The 23,938-nt window shown below is 42.8% G+C and overlaps 5 protein-coding genes across 9 annotated transcripts; 1 reads left to right on the plus strand and 4 right to left on the minus strand.

The window, feature by feature from the left end:
* Positions 1 to 3,779: 3,779 nt before the first annotated feature.
* LOC108075901 (uncharacterized) lies at positions 3,780 to 4,181 on the plus strand. The gene is made up of 2 exons (XM_017168520.3): positions 3,780 to 3,997; positions 4,046 to 4,181. Exons 1-2 carry the CDS (start codon positions 3,851 to 3,853, stop codon positions 4,049 to 4,051), a joined length of 153 nt encoding a protein of 50 aa, XP_017024009.1. The 5' UTR covers positions 3,780 to 3,850; the 3' UTR covers positions 4,052 to 4,181.
* Positions 4,182 to 4,211: 30 nt separating this feature from the next.
* Positions 4,212 to 15,758, minus strand: LOC108075899 (trichohyalin). Of its 4 annotated transcripts, none has more exons than XM_017168518.3 (16): positions 15,006 to 15,758; positions 12,859 to 13,073; positions 12,726 to 12,796; positions 11,321 to 11,505; positions 10,975 to 11,168; positions 9,830 to 10,820; positions 9,562 to 9,774; positions 8,885 to 8,975; positions 6,619 to 8,332; positions 6,346 to 6,448; positions 6,114 to 6,284; positions 5,584 to 6,048; positions 5,015 to 5,524; positions 4,716 to 4,943; positions 4,415 to 4,654; positions 4,212 to 4,351 (listed from the first exon to the last, which is right to left on the minus strand). In XM_017168518.3, the coding sequence occupies exons 2-16, from the start codon at positions 13,038 to 13,040 to the stop codon at positions 4,283 to 4,285; spliced, it is 5,427 nt and encodes a 1,808-aa protein (XP_017024007.1). In that variant the 5' UTR covers positions 13,041 to 13,073; positions 15,006 to 15,758; the 3' UTR covers positions 4,212 to 4,282. The 4 variants fall into 4 exon arrangements, with proteins under 4 accessions (XP_017024007.1, XP_041631640.1, XP_017024004.1 ...); XM_041775706.2 differs by lacking the exon at positions 8,885 to 8,975 and adding an exon at positions 9,162 to 9,495; XM_017168515.3 differs by having other exon boundaries at positions 11,321 to 11,523.
* Positions 15,759 to 16,705: 947 nt separating this feature from the next.
* On the minus strand, positions 16,706 to 18,350 carry Fgop2 (Fibroblast growth factor receptor 1 oncogene partner 2). Its single transcript, XM_017168611.3, has 2 exons — positions 18,211 to 18,350; positions 16,706 to 18,141 (listed from the first exon to the last, which is right to left on the minus strand). Exon 2 carries the CDS (start codon positions 18,060 to 18,062, stop codon positions 17,076 to 17,078), a length of 987 nt encoding a protein of 328 aa, XP_017024100.1. The 5' UTR covers positions 18,063 to 18,141; positions 18,211 to 18,350; the 3' UTR covers positions 16,706 to 17,075.
* A 778-nt stretch (positions 18,351 to 19,128) lies between these two features.
* On the minus strand, positions 19,129 to 22,924 carry ihog (interference hedgehog). 2 transcript variants are annotated; one of them, XM_017168477.3, is made up of 3 exons: positions 22,793 to 22,924; positions 22,175 to 22,711; positions 19,129 to 22,115 (listed from the first exon to the last, which is right to left on the minus strand). In XM_017168477.3, exon 3 carries the CDS (start codon positions 22,083 to 22,085, stop codon positions 19,407 to 19,409), a length of 2,679 nt encoding a protein of 892 aa, XP_017023966.1. In that variant the 5' UTR covers positions 22,086 to 22,115; positions 22,175 to 22,711; positions 22,793 to 22,924; the 3' UTR covers positions 19,129 to 19,406. The 2 variants fall into 2 exon arrangements, with proteins under 2 accessions (XP_017023966.1, XP_070141136.1); XM_070285035.1 differs by having other exon boundaries at positions 22,175 to 22,740; positions 22,793 to 22,917.
* Positions 22,905 to 23,888, minus strand: Gas41 (YEATS domain-containing protein 4 Gas41). The gene is made up of 2 exons (XM_017168480.3): positions 23,208 to 23,888; positions 22,905 to 23,145 (listed from the first exon to the last, which is right to left on the minus strand). Exons 1-2 carry the CDS (start codon positions 23,731 to 23,733, stop codon positions 22,988 to 22,990), a joined length of 684 nt encoding a protein of 227 aa, XP_017023969.1. The 5' UTR covers positions 23,734 to 23,888; the 3' UTR covers positions 22,905 to 22,987.
* Between the last annotated feature and the right edge of the window lie 50 nt (positions 23,889 to 23,938).

The raw sequence follows: 23,938 nt of genomic DNA on the forward strand, positions 1-23,938 counted from the left end.
GGTTACCAATTGATGTCATTTTGTGTATATGGCTTTTGTTTCTTCATTTATCAGTTTTATCGACCAACTGATCGACAGTTATCGGAAAGCTGCGCATTGTGTATTGGTACCGACTTGATTTACATTCTCGACAGCTCATCTATAGTTTGCCTTTGCCTTTTTATTGTTTACTTGATTTTGATCAGTTTGGAGATCCGCATACGAAATATAGAAAACAATAATGTAAGGGTTACACGAATTATTTTATATAACTGATAAGCTAACCATACGAACGATCGATGCGCCAAATGCAAGCCCAAAAACCAATGAAGAGAGTGCGTTGTTGTATACATATTGTATAGCTCTACATATAGCTCTAGGAGACACGAGAGAAAAGAAGATAAACAATGATTATTATATATATCAAAGCTTTTCCGGTCTATATAGTTCTTACAATTAAGTTCTCTCGAATTTGTTTACGGAAAAATCGAATTGGAAATGTCGACTGGTTACCCATATATGTAGTTAAGCTAAGAACAACTGACACACACTCGGATCCTTTTCTAACTATATGCTAGAAGACTAGAATTTTAAATGCGTTTTTTTTTCGCCCCCAACCCCATTTCTAGCCCCTCCTCAACACGAGAGTTGTTGTTTTTATGCAAAGGAAAAGAGTACTCTTAGCCATTAAAGACTAGAATGATTTGAAATAAGATGAGATTTAACAGAGATATCTAAGCTAAATTCCTAAGACAAAACGATTCCACCTAAGACACCTTTTTGTAATGACTAAATTTTTATAGGGCCAAGGCGGCGGCGGAGTGTTGGAACAACATAATAAATAAATGATAATGAGAAACAAATAAGATTAAAGATCAAGTGGCATGTACTTCTACTTAATTATGTTTTTTCCTTTTCATTGATTTATTTTTCTCTGTTTGCAAAAACATTAGCGATAGGTTCCCATTGTGTTTGTGTAGGAAACGACAAATCAAGTTGAATTAATGATTGTTAATGCCTGCAAGTTAAACGACAAATTATTATATATTATTAATATTGAACAACCACAGCAACATCCATTTTTGAAGCCCGACTTTCGTATGCTCGTTATTAAGTAAACCAAATTCGAATCGAGGTCTGTATTGATGTATATGGTAATTTTAAAAAGTGTAACAAAGGCAGAGGATATAGTGAACCAAAACTTATTTGTATGTAGTTAATAATAAAACACTATCATTAAATACAAAATAGACAAAAATACGGAAAAAAACACAGAAAAAAAGAGGAAAAATATGCAAAAATAACCAACAAAAAACAAAATTGAGACTGTAAATGAAAGGCAACAACATAATGATGGAGCTGTTTAGGACGAGGCGAAGAAGTTGGCTTAAACACACGATACTATACAACTCTCGCAACTCGAATAGAACACTGATGAATAAATAGGCTACCAGCATAAGTTCGTATAAGGATTTCGTTTAAACCGAAAAGTGTAATCAACTTGAATTTCATTTCAGTTCCTCGTGACTAGCTCATTCTCTGTACATTATGGCAGCAAGTACTATGTAGTATTGGTTTCGAACCCTTAATTTTATTTTGAGATGAGTGTAAGCTGAACATTAAGTATTCAATATCAACAACCAAACAAAAGCCGCGTAAGAATAACGAAACCGAATCTAAAAGATAAAGATTTAAGCATTTTGTAAGCCAAACAAACAAACACACACACACAAAACTTTCGATGAATTTGAATTTTTTACCGAAATGACGAAACTAAGGAAACTGGAATCTTAAATACTGATACTGAAAGCGATGTTAGATAACTAACGAGAAACACATAGAAACCTCCTACACCTGCATATACATACATACATATAGGACTTACTTGTAAACCAGATTGTAACGATTTTAGGCATATAAGTGTTGCGACTTGGAGACTCGAATAGAAGGCCGAGTATTGTCCCCTTTCAGGCATTCAATATTTTTGTTTAATTTTTGAAATAATTTCATAGACTTTTCTACGCGTACTTTTAGATCGAAAGAGTTAGTGAGCGAGGTAAATAGGGGTTTAACATTAGCAGCTGAGTTCAGGGTTGAGGGTTGGGAGGATACCGTGGTACAGTGCTTAAGAATTAACATTGAGGACAGGATTTACTTAACTTAACTTAACTGAACTAAAGAAACATAGATACAAGGACATACATGCAAGAGAAAAAGAAGAAAAACAAAACAAGGATCAATGAGAAACTTGAATGGAGAATACATACATGGAGCGTTGCAAGATTTTAGTTTACGGTAAACTTAAAGAAATTTTTTACAATGTATTTATACATACCTAAATTTAAATTTTAAATTAATTCTTTAATGTAATACGAACACAGTGCCTAAGTAATATCAAAACAAAAAAAATCGAAAATAAAATGAAAATAAGGATTTACATAAAACAAACAAAACGAGATTAAGAAGCGCAAGTAAGTACATTGTTACTAAAAATGGTAAAACAAAGAGAATAATAATCGAACAACTTTTAAGACAGCAGAGCAACATTCGAGCGACAGAAATTCAAACAGGATAATAATAAGCCAATAAACAAAAACATTTGCATACCAATTTATAAGAAACTCATGCAAAGAAAACAAAAACACACTCTAATAAGAACAAGAGCAGGAAACGGAAGCTGAAAACTGAAAAGAAATGAGTCCCCAAAAAATTCGTATTAAATTGTAAAAATGTTATTCAACCCAATATGGATCGCATAAAATGAATACACTACTGGATTGCCGTACAACCTACATTTATCCTCCAATTCCAATTCCTTCCTCGACAACCCCACAGGGCTACCAAATTATTTGATATTACTTATCTGAACATGCCACGTACTTGAAATGACATCAAATTGCAACACATTAAACATGTTTGTTTGCTCATTGGATTGGTTTATTATTTAGAATGAATGGTCAAAGAACCCCCCCAAAACAATTATTCTCTAAATTACATTTTTCTTATGTTCAATTCGTGTTAAAAAAAAAAAAATAAATACATACATGAAAATCCAAAAATAAGGAACAAAAAGAAATTACACATTTTGAAATTATGTTTAACAAACGAAATATTAATGTAGTGTGTAAAAAAAAAAAAACAGAAAGACAAACAAAACATAAAAGTAAAACAAGTTTTAAGCAAAACAAAAAAAACTTTGAATATATACATAAATTGCAAGTAAATAGAATAAATGTCACTCACTCTTTTTATTTAAGTTTTGTATTTGATCGATGATTGCTGGGATTGATAGTACATGCTAGAGCTCGGATGACCCAAAGACAGTCAGAACTCCAGCTAAAAATTTTGGGTGTGAAAAAAATGGTATAGCCCCTACCTTATCTTATTATTGATAAGCTATTTTCCCTCCGCGTCAGGGAAACCTTTCACCAATTTTTCCCCCTTTTGATCTTAGTATGTATTATTAAAAAAATAGTAATAGGGTTGACCTTAAGGATGCATTCCAAGAAATTCCGTTACGTATAGAAATTTGAACCCTTTTATGGGTGATATTTTTGGGAAGATCGTCTGATTGGCAAGTAATGGAGTTTTTTTCTGAATTTCCCACGACACTTAGAAGGAAATTCCTGAGCAGTAGAGCAGAGACAGATTCACTACATTGTAAACACCAATCGCCCTGTTTACAAGACCAAAAGTCAGAGTGAACACACAAAACTGACCAGGAACAAAGTGGGTGAGGATGTATTAAAATATATTAAGTTATTGTGTAGTTTTTGCGAATGCCATTTGAACTAACTATGAGTCCTAGATTAATTTTTCGTGCAGCTTTTGACATTATTGTCAAACTTTTTTAAACTTTTTAATTCGCAAAATGCTGGAGCTCGTAATACTTTTCCTTTGCAGTTCGGTAAGCTTTTTCGTTGCGCAGCTGGAGAGGCCAACCACATTTTGGGATTACAAAAAAGCTGCCTCCCCAATCGTCATGGGCTTAATATCCGCTGAAATTATTTACCAAAACGTTTGTATCTCTGATTTATATTACTCTAATAAATTATTAACTTTATAGAAATAGCAAAAGAAAAGGAAGACGGGTATAAAAATTACTTCGAATATAGAGATGACTTTATTTCGGCTGAGGGCGTTTAAATTAAAAATGTATTAAAATATTTGAAAGCAACGAATAAATACATATGATGATGTGATGACGCATGGGTACAAATTGCAAGGATTAAACAAACGCCTACAGCTACAGATTAGAATGAGTCCTATGAAATTGGAAACTATGCGCTCCGATCGATGATGACTACTTGGCTACACGTCGTCTTGTGGTTGGTGTGGTGGGTACTCCTCCGCCGCTGGGTGGTTTTGGGATCTATAAAGAGGATTTCAAATATAGAATCGAGCTTGGAAAGATCAAAGCCAAGCTTTTGCTCACAGAACGTATCGGTCTCGGTGTAAGGGAATTGGCAGGTGGCGGCTCGCGAGGCTGTGGTCCATCCGGATGTCCCACGACTGTAACGGCCACGGGTCTCTGCTCGGACCCAGCTCGTTCCATGCTCTCGCTGCGTGAATTAGAGCCGGAGCGCTTGAACATCCCGGAAAGCCGGCCACGCAGATCCTTTTTGCTCGACCTCATATCGCTGGCAACGCTGATGTCTGAATCAGATCCTTGAATCTAGAACAGGTATAGAATTTGGTTTTAAAAACTGCACGCCAGAACTACTTTTTAGCCTTACTGATATTTCACTCTCGGAATTGCGACTGCTCTTGGTCAGGCTGCGCAGCTTGCCCATGATGCCCTTTTTCTTTTTGCGAGGTCCCCGGGGTAAATCGCTCTGGGTGGATCCTCCCGATAGACGCGAATCGAGTCGTGAATCCAAGCTGGAGTCTCGGACCAGGCCGCCTAGCTCCGAGTCAATAGATTGCATTGAGGACACACTGCCATCGTCCTGGCGCCAAATGTTCTGTAAGATAGGTTTTTAAAGGAGTTATTATTTAATCAATCCGACTTAGAATATATATATATATATCTCACCTGATCCCTCTGTATGGAGTGATCCAGTGAGAGGCTCTTTCGAATCAGGCTGCCATTATTGGACGAATTCCGGGAGACGCGATTCCCGCCGCGCTGTGAGCCCGCTGCACTGGCCACCGAGCTAGTGCTGCCGTGGTGATCGTTTTCCTGCGAGGCAGCTCGTCGCAAATTGCCGCGTCGAATCCGGCTCCGCTCCTGTTCGTCTTCGTTTAGCCTCTGGAACTTTCGCAACTCCTCGGACGCCTCAGCCAATCGCGCCAGGACATTGGTGATTTGTGAGCTGCTAAGCGTTGGCGAGGGCGATCGACTGCGCCGCACATCCGGCTGTTCTGGACGCAAGTTCTTATCGTATCCGGTGCCGCCTCGCGAGGATCCTCCGCTGCCCACCATTTTAAGGTCAGGAGCGATCTTCACTAGCTCGTCAACAGTTTGCAAAAGAGCCCCCACCTTTCGGTCGCCGCCATCCGCCTCCATGCGTCTCTTGATCAGTTCCTTTTCGTAGCGTTCACGCTGAAATGGGAAACGGATCAGTGAAAGTTATATCTCAATAATCACTCTGATCTTCTCACCTCGCGCCTTAACTTCTCGTTGGAGGTACGCAGTTTGGCATGGACATCGCGCAGCTCCAGCAGATCGCACTGAAGCTCGGCAATCTTTTTGCGTCCCTCCTCCATTTCCTCCTCGGTGGCGCGCTTGATTTGGTCCAACTTTCGCTTGGACTCCAGCCGCTCCTTGTCCCGCTCGCGTTCCACTTCAAAGAGGGTCTGGCGCAAATCTCGGGCCAGAGTGGAGGTCTCCTGCAGCAGACGCTGCTGATCCTCCCGCTCCTTCTGCCAGGACAACTCCAGCTTAGTCTTCATGCCCGGCAACTTGGTGCTGCCCGATCCGATGACCCGTTCCTCTTCGAACTCGTTCAGCTTCGATTGCATCTCGGAGATTTTGATCTCGTTGGCACTGCGCTCGGAGACAAGTTCGGTCTTGACCTTGCTGGACTCTAGCCGGGACTCGACCAGCTGATCCTCCAGATGACCAATCTGCAAATCGGGCGCAATTTCATTTTAAATATTCTTCGGTATAGTCTTCAACTTTGTGGACTCACCTGCTGTTCCAAGTAGGCGATCTTGCTCTTGTCATCGTCATCGCTGCTGTGCATGGAACCACGACTTTGTCTGCCCGTGTTGTTGGCCTTCAGATCCCCGATCTTCTTCTGCGCCACTTCCAGCATCTGCTTGAAGGCGTCTCGATCTTTCTTGAAGCGTTCACATTGGCGCTATTGTACAATATAATTTTTAGAATTAGTTTTCTTGAGTAGTTTATTGATCCTGCATTACCTGCATTGAGTTCAGTTCTCCGCTGAGGTTCTTCACCTGCTGCTCGTACCGCAGTCGAGTGGTAGCCACCTCAGACTTCATTTGAAGCTCAGTGTTTTGTAATCTAAGTTGGGTAGATTAATTTGTAATATAATAGAAGGAAAAAGCAGTAATGCAAAGTAATGTTAATATTACAAAATTATATCTAAAGCTCGCTCCAAGGGCTCTAAATTTAAACACAATAACTTCTGTTACTTTGAAATATCTTATGAATACTTGGATATTTCCACTTACTGGTCCTTCAGATCCCTGATCTCAGCATCTCGTCTCGCTCCATGGCCATTCAACGATAGCTGGGCCTGCTCGATCCGGTTGTAATCGCTCAATTTGCCATTGAGATCGTCGTTATCCTTACGGAGCTGGAATACCAGGTCGATGTTCATCTCGTTCTCTCGGCGCAGCCGCTCATACTCGTGCTCCTTCTCCGACAGCTTGTTCTTGAGAACCGTGCGCTCGTACTCGCCGCCATTGCCATTGGAGGTCTTGAGGGCTTTGGCCTGCAGGTCGGCGATCTTCTTTTGAGCTTCATTCAACTTGCGAGCCATGTCGGTGCGCTCGATTCGGATGGTGTCCATCTCGGAGATCTTCTGCCTGTTGGCGTTCAGCTCGGCCTGAAGGCTCTGCTTCTCGGTGGTGAGTTGGGCCCGCATCAGGATAGTTTCCTCGGAGAGTTTCTCCCACAGGTTGTTGAGGTCCTCGTAGCGCTTTTGCTCCGAGCTTAGCGAGGACTGGACCTCCTCCACTTGCTTCTTGAGATCCTGCACTTGCTTGCTATCTGACTTGCTGGCCTTGGCCTTGAGATCCTTGATCTCCTTTTCCAAGCTCGATTTGTTCTTCTCGGCTGTCTTCTTGGCACTGAGTAGATCCGCGTCCAGTTGGGTGATCTTGGCCTCCAGCTTCTCCTTTTCCTTGCCTTGCTTTTCCAAGTCCTTCTCCAGGCCCGATAGCCTCTCCTTCTCCCGCTTGCTCTGCGTCTCCAAACTGGACTTGTTCACCTCAGTCTGCTTCAGTTGAACGTCCTGCTTTTTGAGCTTCTCCTCCAAATCCTTGAGCTTCGAGTTAAGTTTCTTGGCATCCTCATCGCTGCGCTTGAGCTTCTGTTCCAGCTCGTTGACCTTGCTGCTGGTGCCATTGAGAAGCTTCAATCGCTGGACGTCGCCCTCGGCCAGGGTCAGCTTCTGTTTATATTTCTGCACCTCTTCCTCAAGACTCCCCTTGGCTGTTTGTAGGGCCTTGAGCTGATCAGTTCCACTGGAGCTGAGCATTACCCGCATCTCGCTGATCTCGTCCTCCAACTCCTCCACCCATTTCTTAAGATGGCTCTTGGGCGTCAGATCGTTGACCCTTTTGGCAGTGCGAGCTGGCAGCTTGGCATCCGCTTCCAACTGCATCCGCTTCAGCCGAGCAGTCAGCTCATCCCTTTCCCGCTGGGCCACTGCCAGAGATTCCTTCATCTTTGCATCCACCTCGCCGTTCTTTTCGCTGGCCTTGCGCAGAGCCAGGAGCCGCTTATTCTCCTTGGCCAACTTGTCGTTTTCGGTTTCCAGTGTGCTCAATCTGCTGAGTTGGTCCTTGAGAGACTCAGCCGCCTGCTCCTTCTCCTGCAGCGTCTTTCGCAGCAGGCTCAGCTCCTCGTTGAGGGTCTTCAGTTTCTTTTCGGCCGCACTCGGAGACGTTCCGAAGCTGAGAAGAGAGCTCTTGCTGCCACTGGAACTGGAATTGTCCTGCCGCAGCTTGGTTTGAAGCTCACGCACATACTTCTTGGACTCGGCATTCTCCTTCTCCAGATCCTCCACCTTGAGGCGCAGTATGGAGGCCTCCTGCTCGTTCAGCTCCAGCAGAATTCTCAGCTCGGCAGGGTCATCCTCGTCGGAGATTCCCTCGTCGCGATCGGCCTGGACCTCGGGAGCGAGGCGATGAGGATGCGGGGTGGGGCTGAGCTTACGACCTAGGAAAACGATACAACAAATAATTTGCAGTTATCACAGGTGCCACAGAAATCATTAAAATTCTGCCCAAATGATGCAGTTTTAGATTTATTTATTATAAATCCGAAGTTTAGGTAGCACTTCTGGTTAGTTTAGTTAATTACCAACTAAATGAGGATATTTTGGATACTACGGGTTGTTTCAATTAGTCACCATTGTTAATCCAAATGAGCAGCCTCAAAAAAATGGCAAATTACTGATTCATTTCTTTCATTAATAAGCGCATGGAAAATAACGTTAGTTGGTTAAGAGAATACATTGTCCTCAGTTAATGAAGAGAAGAACAGTGAGTAACTCTAGTTCATAGGAAGTTCCTGTGACCTCAGCTTAAATGAATGATGATTAAAATCCACGGTTTCCACTTGTATTTATTTAATTCTTTACTTAACTAACTCGGATGTTGTTTAATCCTTTTTAAAATTATTATTAAACCGTGGACTTATCATTTATATGAAATACGTTGTCTACGAACTAGGGTTAAGAGTACTTATTAAGTGCCGTTTTATTCGTACTTCTTGAGCGCGTTGCCATTTTTTTCAACTGCATCATCAACGACTCATTTTCATCCTCGAAACGAGTCACCTTTTTCCTCAAGTGTTCAGCCTGAAACACACAAAAACTTGATATATTACAACTGAGATTAAGGACGCGCAAAAGGCAATAGTAAAGTTTAAAGATCGTGTTCGAGGATAAAAATAGTATTGCTACGTTTCGAACAAATACTGGTTCTACGAGTGATTGCTACACAGAAAGAATGCACAGATCCTCGACGATTGAGGTTCTTGGTACCTGCTCCACTCAGAAGGACATGCGAAATGGCGCTGGGAAAGAGTAGGGAGCGATTGGATTGACCAACTCTCGAGTGCGACGATGATGATGATGATGGGAAAAGCCCCATAAATGGCGACGGCGTAATCTCTCGTTCTAGATCAGTTTGGGTGACACCCTCTTTTGTGGCCACCCAGTTCTCCATACTGGTGGACACATCACTCTGTACCAAGGCCTCGGTCTGAGTGCCTCGAGGGAAAGCCACCAATTCAGATTGCATTTCGTGAAAGGTCTGAGTGCCACAACTGAATCTAACCCGCTTTCGCTCTCGATCCCGATCCCTGAGTCGCTGAAGCTTCGTGTAAAATGCGTTATATTAAATAATAAATCGCGTTGGTATTCTGCGTAAGGCATCCTTTACCTCCTCTTCGGCGAATTTTAATTGGTCCTTTAGGTCCGTCTCCCGCTCAATGGAGTCCTGTAGCTCGCGCTGCAAGTGCTGCGGATCTTCCTGTGAGCCTCCACGCGTGAGGGACTCTCTGGTGATCTTGGCATCCGCCGATGTCGACTTGCCCAGAACACCTAGCATGGGCGCCTTCTTCTTCCCAGGGTTTCGCAACTCTTCGGCCTCGGTCTGGGTAAAAAATAATTATAAGAGAATATTATAAGGATGAAAAACTGAAACATACCTGCAGCTTCCTGGTGAGCTCACTAGAGAATCGCAGCTCCTCCTCCAATTTTTTGACCTTCGCACTCAGTTCGGCGTTGAAGGAGCTCTGGCGCTCCTGCTCCAGCGTCTCAATCTTGCGGTCGCTCTTCTTTAGCTTGAAGCTGAGGATGCGACAGTTCTTGGTGGCCTTCTCAAGTTCCTTCTGCAGGCTGGTCTTTGCCTTCACCTCGTCATCGCGGAACGTGTCCTGCACCTCGTCCATCTCGGCTTGCAGATTGAGTATCTCCCGCTTGGCAGACTGGTTCTCCTCCATCAGCTCCTCGCAAATCTGCTCGGCGGCCTGCAGCTTCCGCCTGAGCTCGGACTCGCTGCCCTTGCTCTCCAGCTCCTTCATCCGAAGGTTCAGCTTGCGCTTGTCATCGCTGACTCGGTCCAGCTGCTCCTTCATTTCGTTTAGCTTCTGCTGGAGATTTAGGGCCTCAGATGCAGCTGTCCGATTGGTGCTGGTATCCATGGAGGCCAGACGCCGCAGCAGGATATCGCTTTTGTCGCGCTCCGCTCTCTCTGCCCGTACCTTCATCGTCTCCAACTCCGTTCGCAGCAATTTCATTTGCTCCTGCATGGCCTGGGCATCCTGGGACTTGGCCGGCGTGCTGGGAGTGGTTGTGTGGTTGGAGGAGGTGTGGGATGATGATGCAGCGGGTACGGTTTGTCTTTTAATTTCCTTGCTGGCCACGGCAACATCCGCTTCCTTGCGACGCACCGAACTGGAACTTGAAGATGCAGCTACCTTCACTTCACTAGAGACGGATGTTGTGGTCTTCAGGTTGCTGGTTCCACTGCTGCTGGACGCCGTTGTTGTCGTGGCCGCAGCCACCGCCACTTTTTTTGGTGGCAGCGCGGCGCGTTTCAGCTCAGCTTGTGGAGTCTGATTCAACGAAGTTCCCGACTTACTGCGCTCAGGTCGATCAGGAACTGCTGGCGCAGTGGATGCAGTGGACTCGGTTTCCCTGAAAAGAGATATGTCGTTGTTGTGTTATTGACTTTACTAAAATAATGAAATAGTTAATCCAATATTACTTCTTTTAATATATTTTTTTAATATATCCTTTATTTTTAACAATTTCTATTAAAAATACAGTATATAATTTATCTTTTACTCACTCATCTCTCCGCGGAACGGATCGCTCGCGACTGTTTTCTCGGGAGTTCAGACTGCGTTGCTTCTTGAGGAGATTCATTTTTCGGACACGCTCGGCTAGACTGTCTGTCGACAGGATGACTAACTCATCTGGAATACTTGAAGTTTTACTGGGCGAGGATGTGACACGGGTTGACGGTGTAAGAGCGTGTTCCACCTGTGAAGGATCAATGAAATAGTTTGAAATTCAACGGTTGTAAGGTTTCTTTTTATTAAATTTAACGTATTAAGTAGGAGTATAAATTATTAAAAATATTCGTTTGAGTAACCGTTAACTTTTTAGCTAGTAACGTTGACCTATTTACCCACCTCCTTAATGTCCAAGGCAGTTGTGTGACGCCGCGGCGGCACCGGCAGCTTGACAGTGACGGCCACATTGTTATCCTCGGCAACGGTTGCTCGGCTAGGGACCGCTGGCTGCGGACGGCGCCCGGCATCGTCCGGCTCGTCAATGTCCGGCGTAGAGGCCCAGGACTGCGGACGCTTCCTCAGCTCTACATTGAAGTGGACAACTGGGTTCAGTAAGGGCATCAGGTGCCAGGACATGCAGGTGCATTGCAAGTTGCAGGTTGCAATTAGCGTTGAAGTACAGTACACACACATACACGGACGTCGTGGTGCGACAGTGAAACAAACGAGCGAGAGCCAGAGGCACAGTACAGATCACGCGTTACATTGGCAGCAGTTAACATTATAACGGTTCATTTAATGCAGAGATTAGTGTGAAGATAGAGAGAGAGACAGACAGAGATGGCACAGTAGTTTTGGGTTGGTTTTGTGCAAGCGCAGAGTGAGAGTGAGAGAGATATGTAGACAAACACATTGATTAATAATTGTATTATTATAATTTTTTTTTTTTTTTTCAACTTACATAAAACAATAATCTTTGCCTAACGATTTCTCAATGTTTAAAAAGCGTTTCATATCCCAATTAAATTTTTTTTATGATCATATATGTTTAGTTCTTATAATTTAGAATCTAAAAAAAATATTCTGTACAAAAATAACCATTGAAGTTAAATCAATACCTTTAAAAAAATATATTTATATCCCTTGAATTAAAAAATATTTTATTATAGAAACAATTATATTATTTACGATCGCAAATCAGATGGAAATAACGGATTGTCACTGAATATTTTAAACACACATTCCATTTGCCTGCTCATTGAGAAACCGTTACCAAATTAATATTTTAATAAATAATCATATTAATAGAGGTTATAAAAGAGACTACTGATTATAATTTATAACACAAACATGATGAAAAACAAGTTCATAAATTAATCTAAATACCTAACAAATATTTACTAAGGCTAAGATTAAGCTTTCATTGAGGTTTGAGTTTCTAACCCATGGTATGCACTCAAGACATAAAAATGGAGTGTTTGATTTAGTTTTAAGCTTTTAATAAGTAAACAAATTTAAATAATAACACGAAAGAATGGATACCATCGGTTGCCGATGCTGGTATACCCTTGTAGATACATTATATTATAAACCTTATTCCAAATGTCTTTTAAAGTATAACAAAGAAGTGCTCGGAAGTGCTTCTCCAACTATTAAACAGACAGACGATAGATAGACCAATTTTTTATAATAATAAAGAATATACATTTTCTATCCATTTACTTTAACTGAAAATATTGTCTTACTACAAGGGTTGGAACTAAATTTAAAAACTTGTTTGGTTTAAGTCTGTTAGGAATCACACCTATATCATTGCCGTTGGTTATATTCGCGCTGGTAAGATTTTGCGTTGAAGTCCACGTCCGGGAAGTGGGTCTAAAGGAGAGAGTTTCATTGGTGATCAGATATCCAGGGAGTGGTATTTGCTCATCACTCACCGCGAACTCTGGGCATCGGATAGATTGGGCGAGGAGGCGGCCACCTCTTCGCCCGCCCTCCGGGCTCCATGCTCCTTGTAATCCCGGAAACAGCGCTTACATCGCGTTGGATACCGAGTCTGTGGATGAAAGCCGAGGGGGCAGAGCTGATCGCCTTTCAGCGATGGATATAGATGATGCATCTGTTCTCGTACAACTTAGCAGCTTTTCGTTTTCTAAAACCGTTAATTCAGATATTATTGTCAACCAGATAGAAATTAATATAATTAAAATAATTCTTAGCAAAAAGACTTCAAGTGAATTTTTTTCAATAAGATACCAAATGGTCATTTAAGAGTTTTGTGTGGTTTTTTATTTGATAGTTATATCTATTATTTGCACGAACAACATTCCCAATTGACCGGTTCTGTACAAAACATTGGAATTTCTGGCATTAATCCAAATCAACAAAAGAATGTTGTACACTTGTACATACATGTGCTCATCAAATAGTAGAATTTAGTTTGCCAGCAAAGTGTATTTCTTATCTTTTACTTGGTCATTACTTTTAAGTTTCTAGATTGCTTGAACGCTTGAATTATTTATAAATTACAATGTAGCACAGCTTGATGTAGATCAATGCCTTTGATTACAACAAAAACATTTGTAAGCTCTCTAATATTAGGAATATAATATAATAAATTTATTATTTTATTATTTATTTTTATTATTTTATTTTTTTTTTAGGGAGCTGTCGAGACAAGGATCCGGCCCTTAAAATAGTATATTTAGTAAATTGTATAAATTATTATATATGATATAGATATGTTTAGATGTTAAGCCGAAGACTAACAGAAAGAAACTGACTAAAGAAACAATTTCCCAAAGTGAAAACAAGAAAGAAAGCTAACTTTGGCCAGCCAAAGTTTGTATACCGTTGCAGGTAACAATTAAAATATATCATAACTAAGCCAAAAATAAATTAATTTCGATTCGGAAAGCAGTTTTGTTAGTTTTTATTAATTTAAAAAAACTGCATACCAAATTTAATATTTTAAGAAATCAAAATTTTTGGCCATTTTTGCAAATTTTAATGAAGTAACCCTTTATCAAATTTCGCAAAAATGTCAAAAAAATCGATTTCTTCCTTACATATCTAGAAAGATTCCCCTGTTGATGCTGATCAAGAATATATATGGTTTATGGGGTCGGAAATGATTCCTTGACTTAGAAAAATATTATTTTGTATTATAAAATCGGATTTTTTATATTAAAAAACTTCTTGATTTTTTTTTAAATTAAAAATATCATAACTCGGCCAAAAGATCATTAATTTTAAATCGGAAAACTGTTCTGTGCAAAATTTTCTACAGTTAATAAATCTGCATACTTCATTTAAAAATTTTGAAAATTCAATTTTTTATCAAAATCAAAAATTTTAATGATGTAACCCCTTATAAAATTTTGCAAAAATGGCCAAAAAATCGATTTCTTCCGGACATGTCTAAAAAGATTCCTCTTGTGATGCTGATCAAGAATATATATATCGATTTCTTCCGGACATGTCTAGAAAGATTCCTCTTGTAATGCTGATCAAGAATATATATACTTTATAGGGTCGGAAACGTCTCCTTCACTGCGTTGCAAACTTCTGACTGAAATTATAATACCCTGCAAGGGTATAAAAATGATGAATTAATCAAATAAACTTTTGACCATATTTCACCGGCTTTCTATGCAATTAGTACAATGCTTTTGCTCACAAAGAGTAAACTTCCGAAAAGCAATTGTAAATATAAACAATAACAAATATGTATCCCATATATTTTAAGAGCCATCTCAAAAGAGAGAGAAAAATGCAGGCGATCATCATCGCAGGTGGAAGCTGCGCAGGCAGCCTGCGCATGTTTTTAGCAAAAATATTAATTGAGACCAAGGCAATGCCCGAAGAGAGTGGTAAGGGAGAGCTTTTTTTATCGCCACCTCTTAACTTTCTTTGGCTCGCTCTTTTTTCGATGCTGCATATCCCTAGTGCGTTTATAAATAATTATCACCGTTTTAACCTATTTTCATCCGTGCCGTTCCGATTTTATTTTATTTTTTTTTTTCGGCGCGGTACTCACTTGCAAAATGTGCGACTTAATTTAGAACGCCCAGCGACAACTCACACAAAATACTTCCGCATTTAGAATAATTAGCGGCTGGACGACTGGGAATTGGACCAGGACCAGGCCAGCATCCGCATCCGCTCTTTCTCCAAAGGCACGACGATCCGCTGTGGACACTGTGAGAGTGATACGATGTGGATGTGGCCGCGAGGCGTGCGGAATTTTTCGTTTACCACAGCGATTTCAGCTGGGCTGTTGCGTAACCCGTCCGGATTGGCGTTTCCTGTGCCTTGCAATTACGGCTGATTTCGCGATCCTAAATCCTTATTATCCTTTGATCACTTTGGTCGGCAAATCCCCGCTCACCTTTTGCTCGCTGTGTCAATTTTGGAATATTCACACTTAATTCACAACATTTACGGCCAAAAAATTAGCTGTGTTTTATAAATAGCATTGTGTTCTTTTTCCTTCTGAATGGCAGCGCACTTCACATACACAAATCATCCCAGCGGACTTCAAATGCAAGACGTTTTCGAAATATATATATACGTCGATGGATCAATCGCTCTCTCGGTGGGATTACCAAATATTATTTGTTTACAATAATTTCAATTGTTTCCAAATTGAATTTTTGACTTGAATCACTGGCACGCACACAGGCCCGAGCATACATATGTATATTTATATATCTTTAATATAACCGCCGATCGTCGAGCTCTCGAAATACCTATACGGCGGATAGCTGCATCTCTTTCGCGCTGCCATGCGACCACGGCGCAGATTCTGGGCACTGTTTTTGGCTTGCGAACGCGTTGAAAATCGACGAGAAACTAAATTTAAATCATTTCGAAAAGCTTAAACTAACCGCCGGAGCCAATTGTATTATTGTACGAGATATTGCCACTCTTTTTTTGTTTAAGAGATTTTTACAAAAGAGAATCGAATCGGCGGAGGAAAACTCGACCATTTTCGAAAATGTTTTCGAAGTTTCGTTAACTCAACAGACTGGAGAACCAATTCAGTATTTATCCTGTGAAAGTTTTAGGAAGAAAACTCAGGAAAATCAGAAATTACTTCAGCATTTAAGTATATTTACATACATAAATATAATTTTAAATTTCAAATAGCGCCATACCGATCCAAAATGTGGGCATTACGATGCTAGGTGAAATAAATACAACCAAGAAACAAGCTTTTAAAAATTATAAACATTATAAATTATTCAAGAAACTGTTTTTAAGATTTTGAAAATATTTATCTGCCAAAATATGAAAGTGGGAAAGGCTTGAATAAATAATTACGTATTGAAATAGTAAACATAATTTGAAAATGATTTAATTGTTCGTCAGATTGCCAATAAATATGGATTTTAATCAACCTTTTTTGTCGCATTTTAAACAAGTTTTATTTATTTATTAATAATATACAAGTGTAAATTGATTTACTATTTTCAATTGGAAAAATTCGGATATATTTTATACAGTATTTTGAAAATAAAATAAAATTAATAAATAATTAATAATTAAGCTCCAATCACCAGCTGTTGTTTGTTTATATTATTATTTTTTACGACCGTATATCCTTCAGTTATCTCTAGGGAATCAAAATTAATGGCCACATTGAACTTTAGAACATAGCTTCAACTGCATTTATAGTGCATATCAAAATCACAAATATATGCGCCTAAATGAAATATACTTTGGTCTTTATCTTACTGATTATCATACAAATTCCTTAATTGCAAGTCACCCGTGAAAATGTCTGATTATTTCTCGATTTGTTACGGAATTTATTTAGAAATCATAAAATCGACAGAGTACATGGTGTACATTATTACATTCGTTTTGTGTTTGTGTGTGAGTGGGTTTCGCCTTCATTTAAATGATTAACTCCATTTCCATTGTTTACAATGTGTGTATATAGACACTATGCTCTAATACGTATGTATAAATTAGAGATTATTAATCGCTAGGTCCTAAATCAGGCTATCCGATGACGAATGTGTGTGCCCTCTTCATGTGTGAGCTGTTTTGTGAGTTGGGTGAGTGAGTAAATACGATGCAACAGCGGCGCGAGCGAAATGAAGAGCATATATGATTCAACAATGGCAGGTAGCAGCACCTCTGCCTATCATGTTGCACTGGGGACATCGGCGGCAGTGGGTGGTGTGGCCGCTAGCTCCTCGCCAGAGTCGTTTGGCGTCGTCGTCACTGACGGCACCAGCGGCGGCGGTGGCAGATGCGAGCTGGCTGCTGCAGGTCCATTGTTGTTATCATTGACCACAGGCTGATCCCCCGCCTCCAGGATCACCGTGGGAGCAGGCTGTGGCTGCGTTTGGCTTTGACTTTGATTCTGACTGGGGGCAGTGTTGAATGAGTTGTTGCACGCCTTCGCCGCTGGCTCCGGACTGCTGTACATCTGGATAACAGAGTTGTTGTTCATATTCTCGACAGAGGCGCCCGAAATGGACAGATCGTCAGCCGAGTCGTCCGCCATGATATCCGTCTGCACGGCTTTCTCCTCCAGCAGGTGGTCGCTTTCGCGTATTGGACGCTGGGCAGATCCGTACTGCTTGGATATCTGCAACAGTTCGCGCAGTGTCTCATTCTCGAGGCGCAGCTGCGAGATAGTCTGCAGCTCTCGCTGCACTACCCCATCGTCCGCGCTGGCCGCCCGCTGCATTACGGCGGCCATCTCGTTGATCTTCTCCCGCTGCTCGCGGATCACCTGCCACATGCGCTCGTTGTACAGCTCCTTGAAGTTAAACTTGCTGTCCAGCACCTTGGACACTGTGTGCTCGCGGTACTTTTGCATCATCAGCTCCATGGCCCGCTCGTAGTCCTCGATGCAGATCTTCAGTTCGCGATTCTCCTTGAGTATCTCCGAGCTGTTGATATTCTGCTGCTGGATCCGATTGACCATGTCGGCATTGGTCTTGTTGTTCGAGATGCGGTTGAGCGACTCGATGTCGTCCTGGTACTGTCGCAAGCTCTCCACCAGCCTATTGTTCGTCTCCGCCTCCTCGAGCAGCGCTGTTCCCAGTGCGTCCAGGTCCTTGACCCGACTGGCCATGCGCTGGGCGTCCATTATTATCTGGCCCACCGATAAATTCGACATTCTGCCGCCGTCACAAAGCCCAATTGCAATTTTAGAATTTCTTTTGTTATGTTTCCCAGGTCTTGCGACCCGCCTGGCTCTGCGAAAACAATGGAGGAGATTCACAACATTTTCTTGGCAGCTTCCTGACTAGCGGATGGGCCCTTACCTGAGGTGTAGTTTAACTGATGTCCTTTTTAACAGCTTTATTTTATTTCTGGGCCAAAATACGGAAAAAAATACGCTTACTAATAAAAATTTTGACGACCAAGTGTTGCCAGATGATGCCCCCTAAAAAATCTCAAAAAGTTGAAATTTCCACCTAAAAAATCCAGTTTTCCCTCAAAATTTTAAAAATCAGTTAATTTCAAAAAATATAAGTAAGATACATCTTATTGTTACTTTATTTTAATGTTTTTTATACATATGCATCGAATATACCTTCTGAAAACTCGGTTTTGTAAGCCTCTTCATTCGCCAGATGCGAATTTGGCTTTGCACCTAAAAAATCTCAAAGAGGTTAAATTTCCCCCTAAAAAATCCAGATGTCGCGCTAATTTAAAAAATCAATTTATTTCTAATTTATTTAATTTGCTTCAAAATGTAATGTTTAAACTATCGCAAAACATCGCAGATATTTTTAGTAATTTAGTCGTCAGGAATACCCTGAAGGAAAAATAAATGAAATATTCGTGTTTCTTTCTCAGCATTCCACTTGTGTACACCTGCGGTCATAATAATAGCACGAAATATGATGGATGTTTTAAAAATACAAAGTATTCATAACCCTAAATAATTGATATTTCATGTTTATAAGTAATTTAATTTGACATGATTTAATAATAATCATTGTAAAGAATGTTCTAGCGAACTAATGGAGACATTTAAATTTTATTAGAATATATCTCCTAATTGCTAAATATATTCCTCTTTGCTTACAAATTAAGAAATTTTGAAGGCTAATGTTTAATGAAATATAAATTAGCTTTCCGATCCATACCCTGATCTTTAAATACATATATTTTTCCCAAAAATTGTTCAAGCCCCAAAATAAAGTGTAAAAAAGAAGCTAAAAGCTTTATTATCATTTTTATGTAAAGTCATTAGGAAGCTATCAGTACAGATTTGTTGTTCTTAATGCGAAAATGGAAGACTTAGCTAAGAATGGACGTAATGCTAGAATCCTAATCGATCCATACACGGAGTAAAACTAATAATATCTATCGAGTACCTTAAGTCTATCTGATGTCGTATAAGTACTTTCGTCATTTGAAGTGGTAAGTAGATAAAACACAGAGGTAGAGGTAGGAATAGCATAATACATCGGGCGTAGGGATGTACAGACTAAAGATCACGAGATTGCGCTTACACGCCAACACTGTTGAGACTGCCGGAGGAGAGGTTCTCGGAGCGACTAGAGAGCCGGGGTCGCTTCATGAGCACACGGCCTGCCTTGCTAGTGGGCAAGTCCACCGGTCCCACCTCCGCCGATTGATTAAGATGATTGTTGTTGCCGCTGTTGGATCCGTTGCTTCCGCCGGCACGTTCCAGCGTGCGTTGAGAACGGCGTAACGAGGACGAGGACATCCGCCGCAGGCCGGGATCATAGTCGTAGCTTGACTGGCACTGGAAGTACGCCATGTCTTGGTCGGTTTCGTTCTTCTCCTCCAGCGTCTGCTGCTGCTGCTGCTGGGCCAGGGGGTTAAGGGTGATGTGAATGTGTCGCGTTCGCTGTCGCTGCTTGCCGGGGGAGCAGCTGCTGCCCAGGGCCACGAAATCCTCCCTTAAGTTCGCCATCCGTGGCTTGTTCTGACTGCTGCCGCCACGGACGCGAGAGCTTCGCCGGCGACACACGCACAAGCAAGTGCTAACCAGTAGCAAAATCAGCACTGCTCCACCGCCAATAGTGCCCGTGAGCATGGGACTCATGCTAAATGTCTCATTGTGACTGGGCGTGGTCGTATCCCGATCCCGGTCTCCCTTATGCAATACGGGTTCCTCCGTGGTACTGGTCTTGGGACGCTGCGTCCTCCCTTGCTTCAGAGCACTAAACTCGGAGGCGGAGACGGCACTGAAGGACTGCAGCTTGAACTCGTATATGGTAGCCGTCTCCAGGGGGGTGATCTTAAAGCTCCTGGCCTGCGCTCCCTCGATTGTAGCCTTGAAATATTCACCCGCCGACGAGGATGGGCGATAGTAGGCATAGTATCCTGTGATCAGACTCTCATCAGCATTGCTGGCCAAACGCCAGTGCAGCACCACAGCTGTCTCTGAATACTCTTCGATCTCCAGGAGCTCAGGCACGGGCATGGGATCGAGTGCTGCTCCCGGCTGCAGGTAGAACTTGGCCGAAGTGACGCTCTCCTTGTTGTCGTTGTTGGAGTAAACGGCCAGGATGCGGAAACGGTAAGTGTGCTGGGGCTTCAAGTCCGTCACCGATGCCGTGAAGCTTTTGCCCAGCTCTGAATTCCATTTGGGCTTTCCGTACGGTATATTGTCGTTCGTTGTCTGCCAGTTTTTCCGCTTGGCTTCGCCAACCATGCGATACTGCACCTTGAATATGACGATGGGCAGCCCATCATTGCGGGGCACTAGCCAACGGAGCATTACGGATTCATCAGAAAGACGTGTCACATTCGGTGGCGAAGGCGGGATCATCTGCTGCTGCTGCTGTTGCTTCCGGCTATGATTGGGCTTCGGATGGGAACGGTGAGGAGATCCTCCTCCCGATTCGCGGGGCTCACTCTGGATCTGCTTGGGATTCACCTGCAGCAGCGCTCCGGCACTATGCTCGCCTAGAGGGTTCCGGGCAAAGCACTGGACATAGCCTGCATGCCTCTTAAGGACGCTGTGCAGCACCAGGGAACCATTGCTAGTCAGCTCAGCCTCCGTATCATAGATGCTGCTCTCCCCGTTCAACAGCCAGTAGATCTCTGGAGCAGGCACTCCGGCCGCCTCACACTCCAGCTGTATGCGTTCGCCCTCGTTGGTGAGATTCGCCCAAGGGGAACGTATAATGTGTGGTGGCTGCTCCACATGCAGCCGGATGGAGTGCTTCAGAGCTGGTCGTACGCCGTTGTCCAGGAAGCAGATATATGTGCCTGCATCCCGAACCTGGACATTGGCTATCTCCAAGGCGTGAGTCAATACTGTCGTGCGCTTATTGTTAACGGCTCCAGCGACATCGGGGCTGCTCCACACGGCTGTAGGCGTCGGTGAACCTATGCCAGGGCAGAGCAGTAGCACAGTGCCTCCCTCCCGGGCTGTAACAGTTTGGAATCCGGCCGGCTGTCCGTTGGGAATGTGTGGTGATTTGTTCTGAGACCTCTCAAATGATACGATCTGTAATTCCAGAGAGCTGGACAACTCCGTCCTGGCCCCTGAAGCCGGATTCGTGGCCTGGCAGCTGTACGTACCGGCTGACTCTGAGGAGACATTGCTCAAATGCAAATTGCCATTGCTGGCCACATACTCCGCCTTAATTTCCACACCATTCTGATAGTAGGTCCAACTCGCCGCGGGATTCGACTGCACCTGTTGGCCGCAGGACCAGAACACCGAGTTCCCAGCAGGCACACGCCATTGCAGAGAAGATTCTGGGCCCACCAGCCGAGTGCTGGCCAGCTCAAGGCGGGCTGTGGTGGAGGTTACCACCAGGGGACCAAACCAGCCAATACACCTGTACTCCCCGAGTGTGTCTGACCGGACGAGAACCCTTAGGCGGGAGATGGCCGCTTCCTGCGTCACATTCGCCTTGGCCGTGCCCGTGCGCAGGTGCTTGAACCCGGCTCCTGGAGATCCACGGCCTGTGGTGGCATTCCAGCGTCGATAGCTCCACTCGAAGCGCTCGGGCTGCAAACTGGTCTCGCACTCCAGCACCACCTCGTCTCCCAGGGGCGCCACCAGTGATTCGGGCGCGCGAAGAATTCGCACGCCTGGCGAGGGATGTGCGGGATAGGCGGGCGGCAAAACCGGAATTGCTCCGAGCCGCGACGTCAGCAGCGAAACGAGCAGCAGCGAGGATGTCAGCAACGACAACGACATTGTGGCTGATTACGGGGTGCAGGGCGAGGGCTGCAGAAAATATATTTTAGTCCTGGATCTCGAGGGCCATAGGAGCGCGCTTGGCTCACCTGGCACCAGCTCAATCTTCGTTTGGATCGGTTTGTCCAGGAAACGCGTTTGCGTTTGCGCAGTTTATAATTTTCACTCTCGGCGATCTCGCATCACTTGTCGCTCACATACACACAGGCATGCGGATGTGTGTGTTCGCGTGGGCCAGAATTGAATTAGCACTGGCTGGGGACATTACGCGCTAACGAGCTGGCAGATCCATAAATGCATTGCGTCTTTAATCCGGGCTTCGATCGAGGAGGCCCTAAAGCCACTAAAACCGAACAAGCACATGCACTCAACAAGTCAAATAAACAACATTTATTATTCCCGTGGCTGGGATGCTGGAACTGGAACTTGAATGGGAGTCGGGAAGCGCTGGTTCAACTGCATTGATTCGCTATTGCTGCCGGAACTGGAGAGGAGAGGATCACTGGTTCCGAATTCATCGGTTCATCGCGCCTCACAGTCGACACCAGATATGACGGAATGCTGCATTTTTAATGTCACAATGTTTAATGTTTATATTGCATATCCAATTGATTTACATTCAACACCTTTACAATTGTTTTAAGATAAAGGAATCCTTTTGGAAATAGTATAGTTATACATACATAGTTGCTAATTAAAATGCTCACTTATTTTAAATAGGAATTTTCCTTAGCTGTGTAAATTCCATTTCTAAAATTCCTCCCGCTAAACTAGGATCTTTATCCCACAAGCTAACACAAGAAATCTTCAAAAATGTCCTTTCAATTTTTCGTACTTATATTTGACCTAAAAATAATTACAAATATAGTATATGGATCTCCAGACTTTTAATCCAATGCTTATTACGCAGGTGGCTTTTGAACCTTTGCCAATTCCGCCTTGAACTTTGATATAGTTTCTCGTGCCAGCTTCAGTTTGTCCTTGAGTGTAACGATCTCCACTTTCACTTTCTGCTTTACGTTGACAATATTATCCAAAGTTTTTGTCTTCTTCTCCTCAACTAAGCATAAAAAATATTTGTTTAAATATGATATCCAAGTGGTAAATATAGTAAATGCTTACAGTCGGTGTCGTGGGTTAGCAGGCCATTGGCGCTTTGTTCCGAGAGAAGCAAGTAGTGCTGCATGATTTGTGTGGGTTCTTGGAAAACGATTTCCTCGTAGGACTCCGATACAAGGCCCTTCTTAGTGTCCATTGTGGTGCTGGAGGTGAGCTCACCATCGACGACCGGCGACTGAAAGAGCTTGAGGATGTGGTAGCACGTCACAGGCCGCTCCGACTGGTCATTAAAGTAGATCTTGATGACCACCTCGAACTCGCCCCATCCAGTCTCTGTGATCTCATACGGCGGCTTCACGACGATCCTGTTCGGATTCGCATAGCTCTCGTGTAGCTTGAAATGCACCTTCTTGACGTAAATGGACATGTCCTCGTTTTGGAAAGGCTTCAGATAGACCTTCCATTGATGCGTGTGTCCGTCCTCCTCTCGTTTCTTGCCAAAGGAGCGCGCTATGTTCCCGTAAACAATCGGCTTGACAATGGTCACGCCTTTGAGCCTCCCACCGGAATCTCCGCCAAAGTCAGTCATATTTATTAAATTGTTGTTTTGTTAAAATTGTGTTTTGGTTCTTCTTCTTGTTTGGAGCAGCGGACGCCGTTATCGATATGTTGCTGAAATTGCAACAGTGCTGCCAACCTACTCAATTTTGTAATTATTTCACATATCGATATATTTAGCGCTGTATTTTGAATTGTTTTCAAAAAGTACATACGCTTTGGGCCTAATTTAATAA

The sequence above is a fragment of the Drosophila kikkawai genome, chromosome 2L (genome assembly GCF_030179895.1).
Source record: "Drosophila kikkawai strain 14028-0561.14 chromosome 2L, DkikHiC1v2, whole genome shotgun sequence".
In the NCBI taxonomy this organism is placed as follows: domain Eukaryota; kingdom Metazoa; phylum Arthropoda; class Insecta; order Diptera; family Drosophilidae; genus Drosophila; species Drosophila kikkawai.

What these genes read in the sequence shown, in the direction of transcription:
- Gas41 (XM_017168480.3), bottom strand. Translation starts at nt 23,733, where the DNA reads ATGACTGACTTTGGCGGAGATTCCGGTGGGAGGCTCAAAGGCGTGACC. An exon ending in GCTAACCCACGACACCGACT is followed by an intron (nt 23,146 to 23,207) that starts GTAAGCATTTAC and finishes TTTTATGCTTAG; the next exon opens with TTGAGGAGAAGAAGACAAAA.
- ihog (XM_017168477.3), bottom strand. Translation starts at nt 22,085, where the DNA reads ATGTCGTTGTCGTTGCTGACATCCTCGCTGCTGCTCGTTTCGCTGCTG.
- Fgop2 (XM_017168611.3), bottom strand. Translation starts at nt 18,062, where the DNA reads ATGTCGAATTTATCGGTGGGCCAGATAATAATGGACGCCCAGCGCATG.
- LOC108075899 (XM_017168519.3), bottom strand. Translation starts at nt 13,040, where the DNA reads ATGCATCATCTATATCCATCGCTGAAAGGCGATCAGCTCTGCCCCCTC. An exon ending in CTGCCTTGGACATTAAGGAG is followed by an intron (nt 11,169 to 11,320) that starts GTGGGTAAATAG and finishes GATCCTTCACAG; the next exon opens with GTGGAACACGCTCTTACACC. An exon ending in CACCGAGACCGATACGTTCT is followed by an intron (nt 4,352 to 4,414) that starts GTGAGCAAAAGC and finishes TCCTCTTTATAG; the next exon opens with ATCCCAAAACCACCCAGCGG.
- LOC108075901 (XM_017168520.3), top strand. Translation starts at nt 3,851, where the DNA reads ATGCTGGAGCTCGTAATACTTTTCCTTTGCAGTTCGGTAAGCTTTTTC.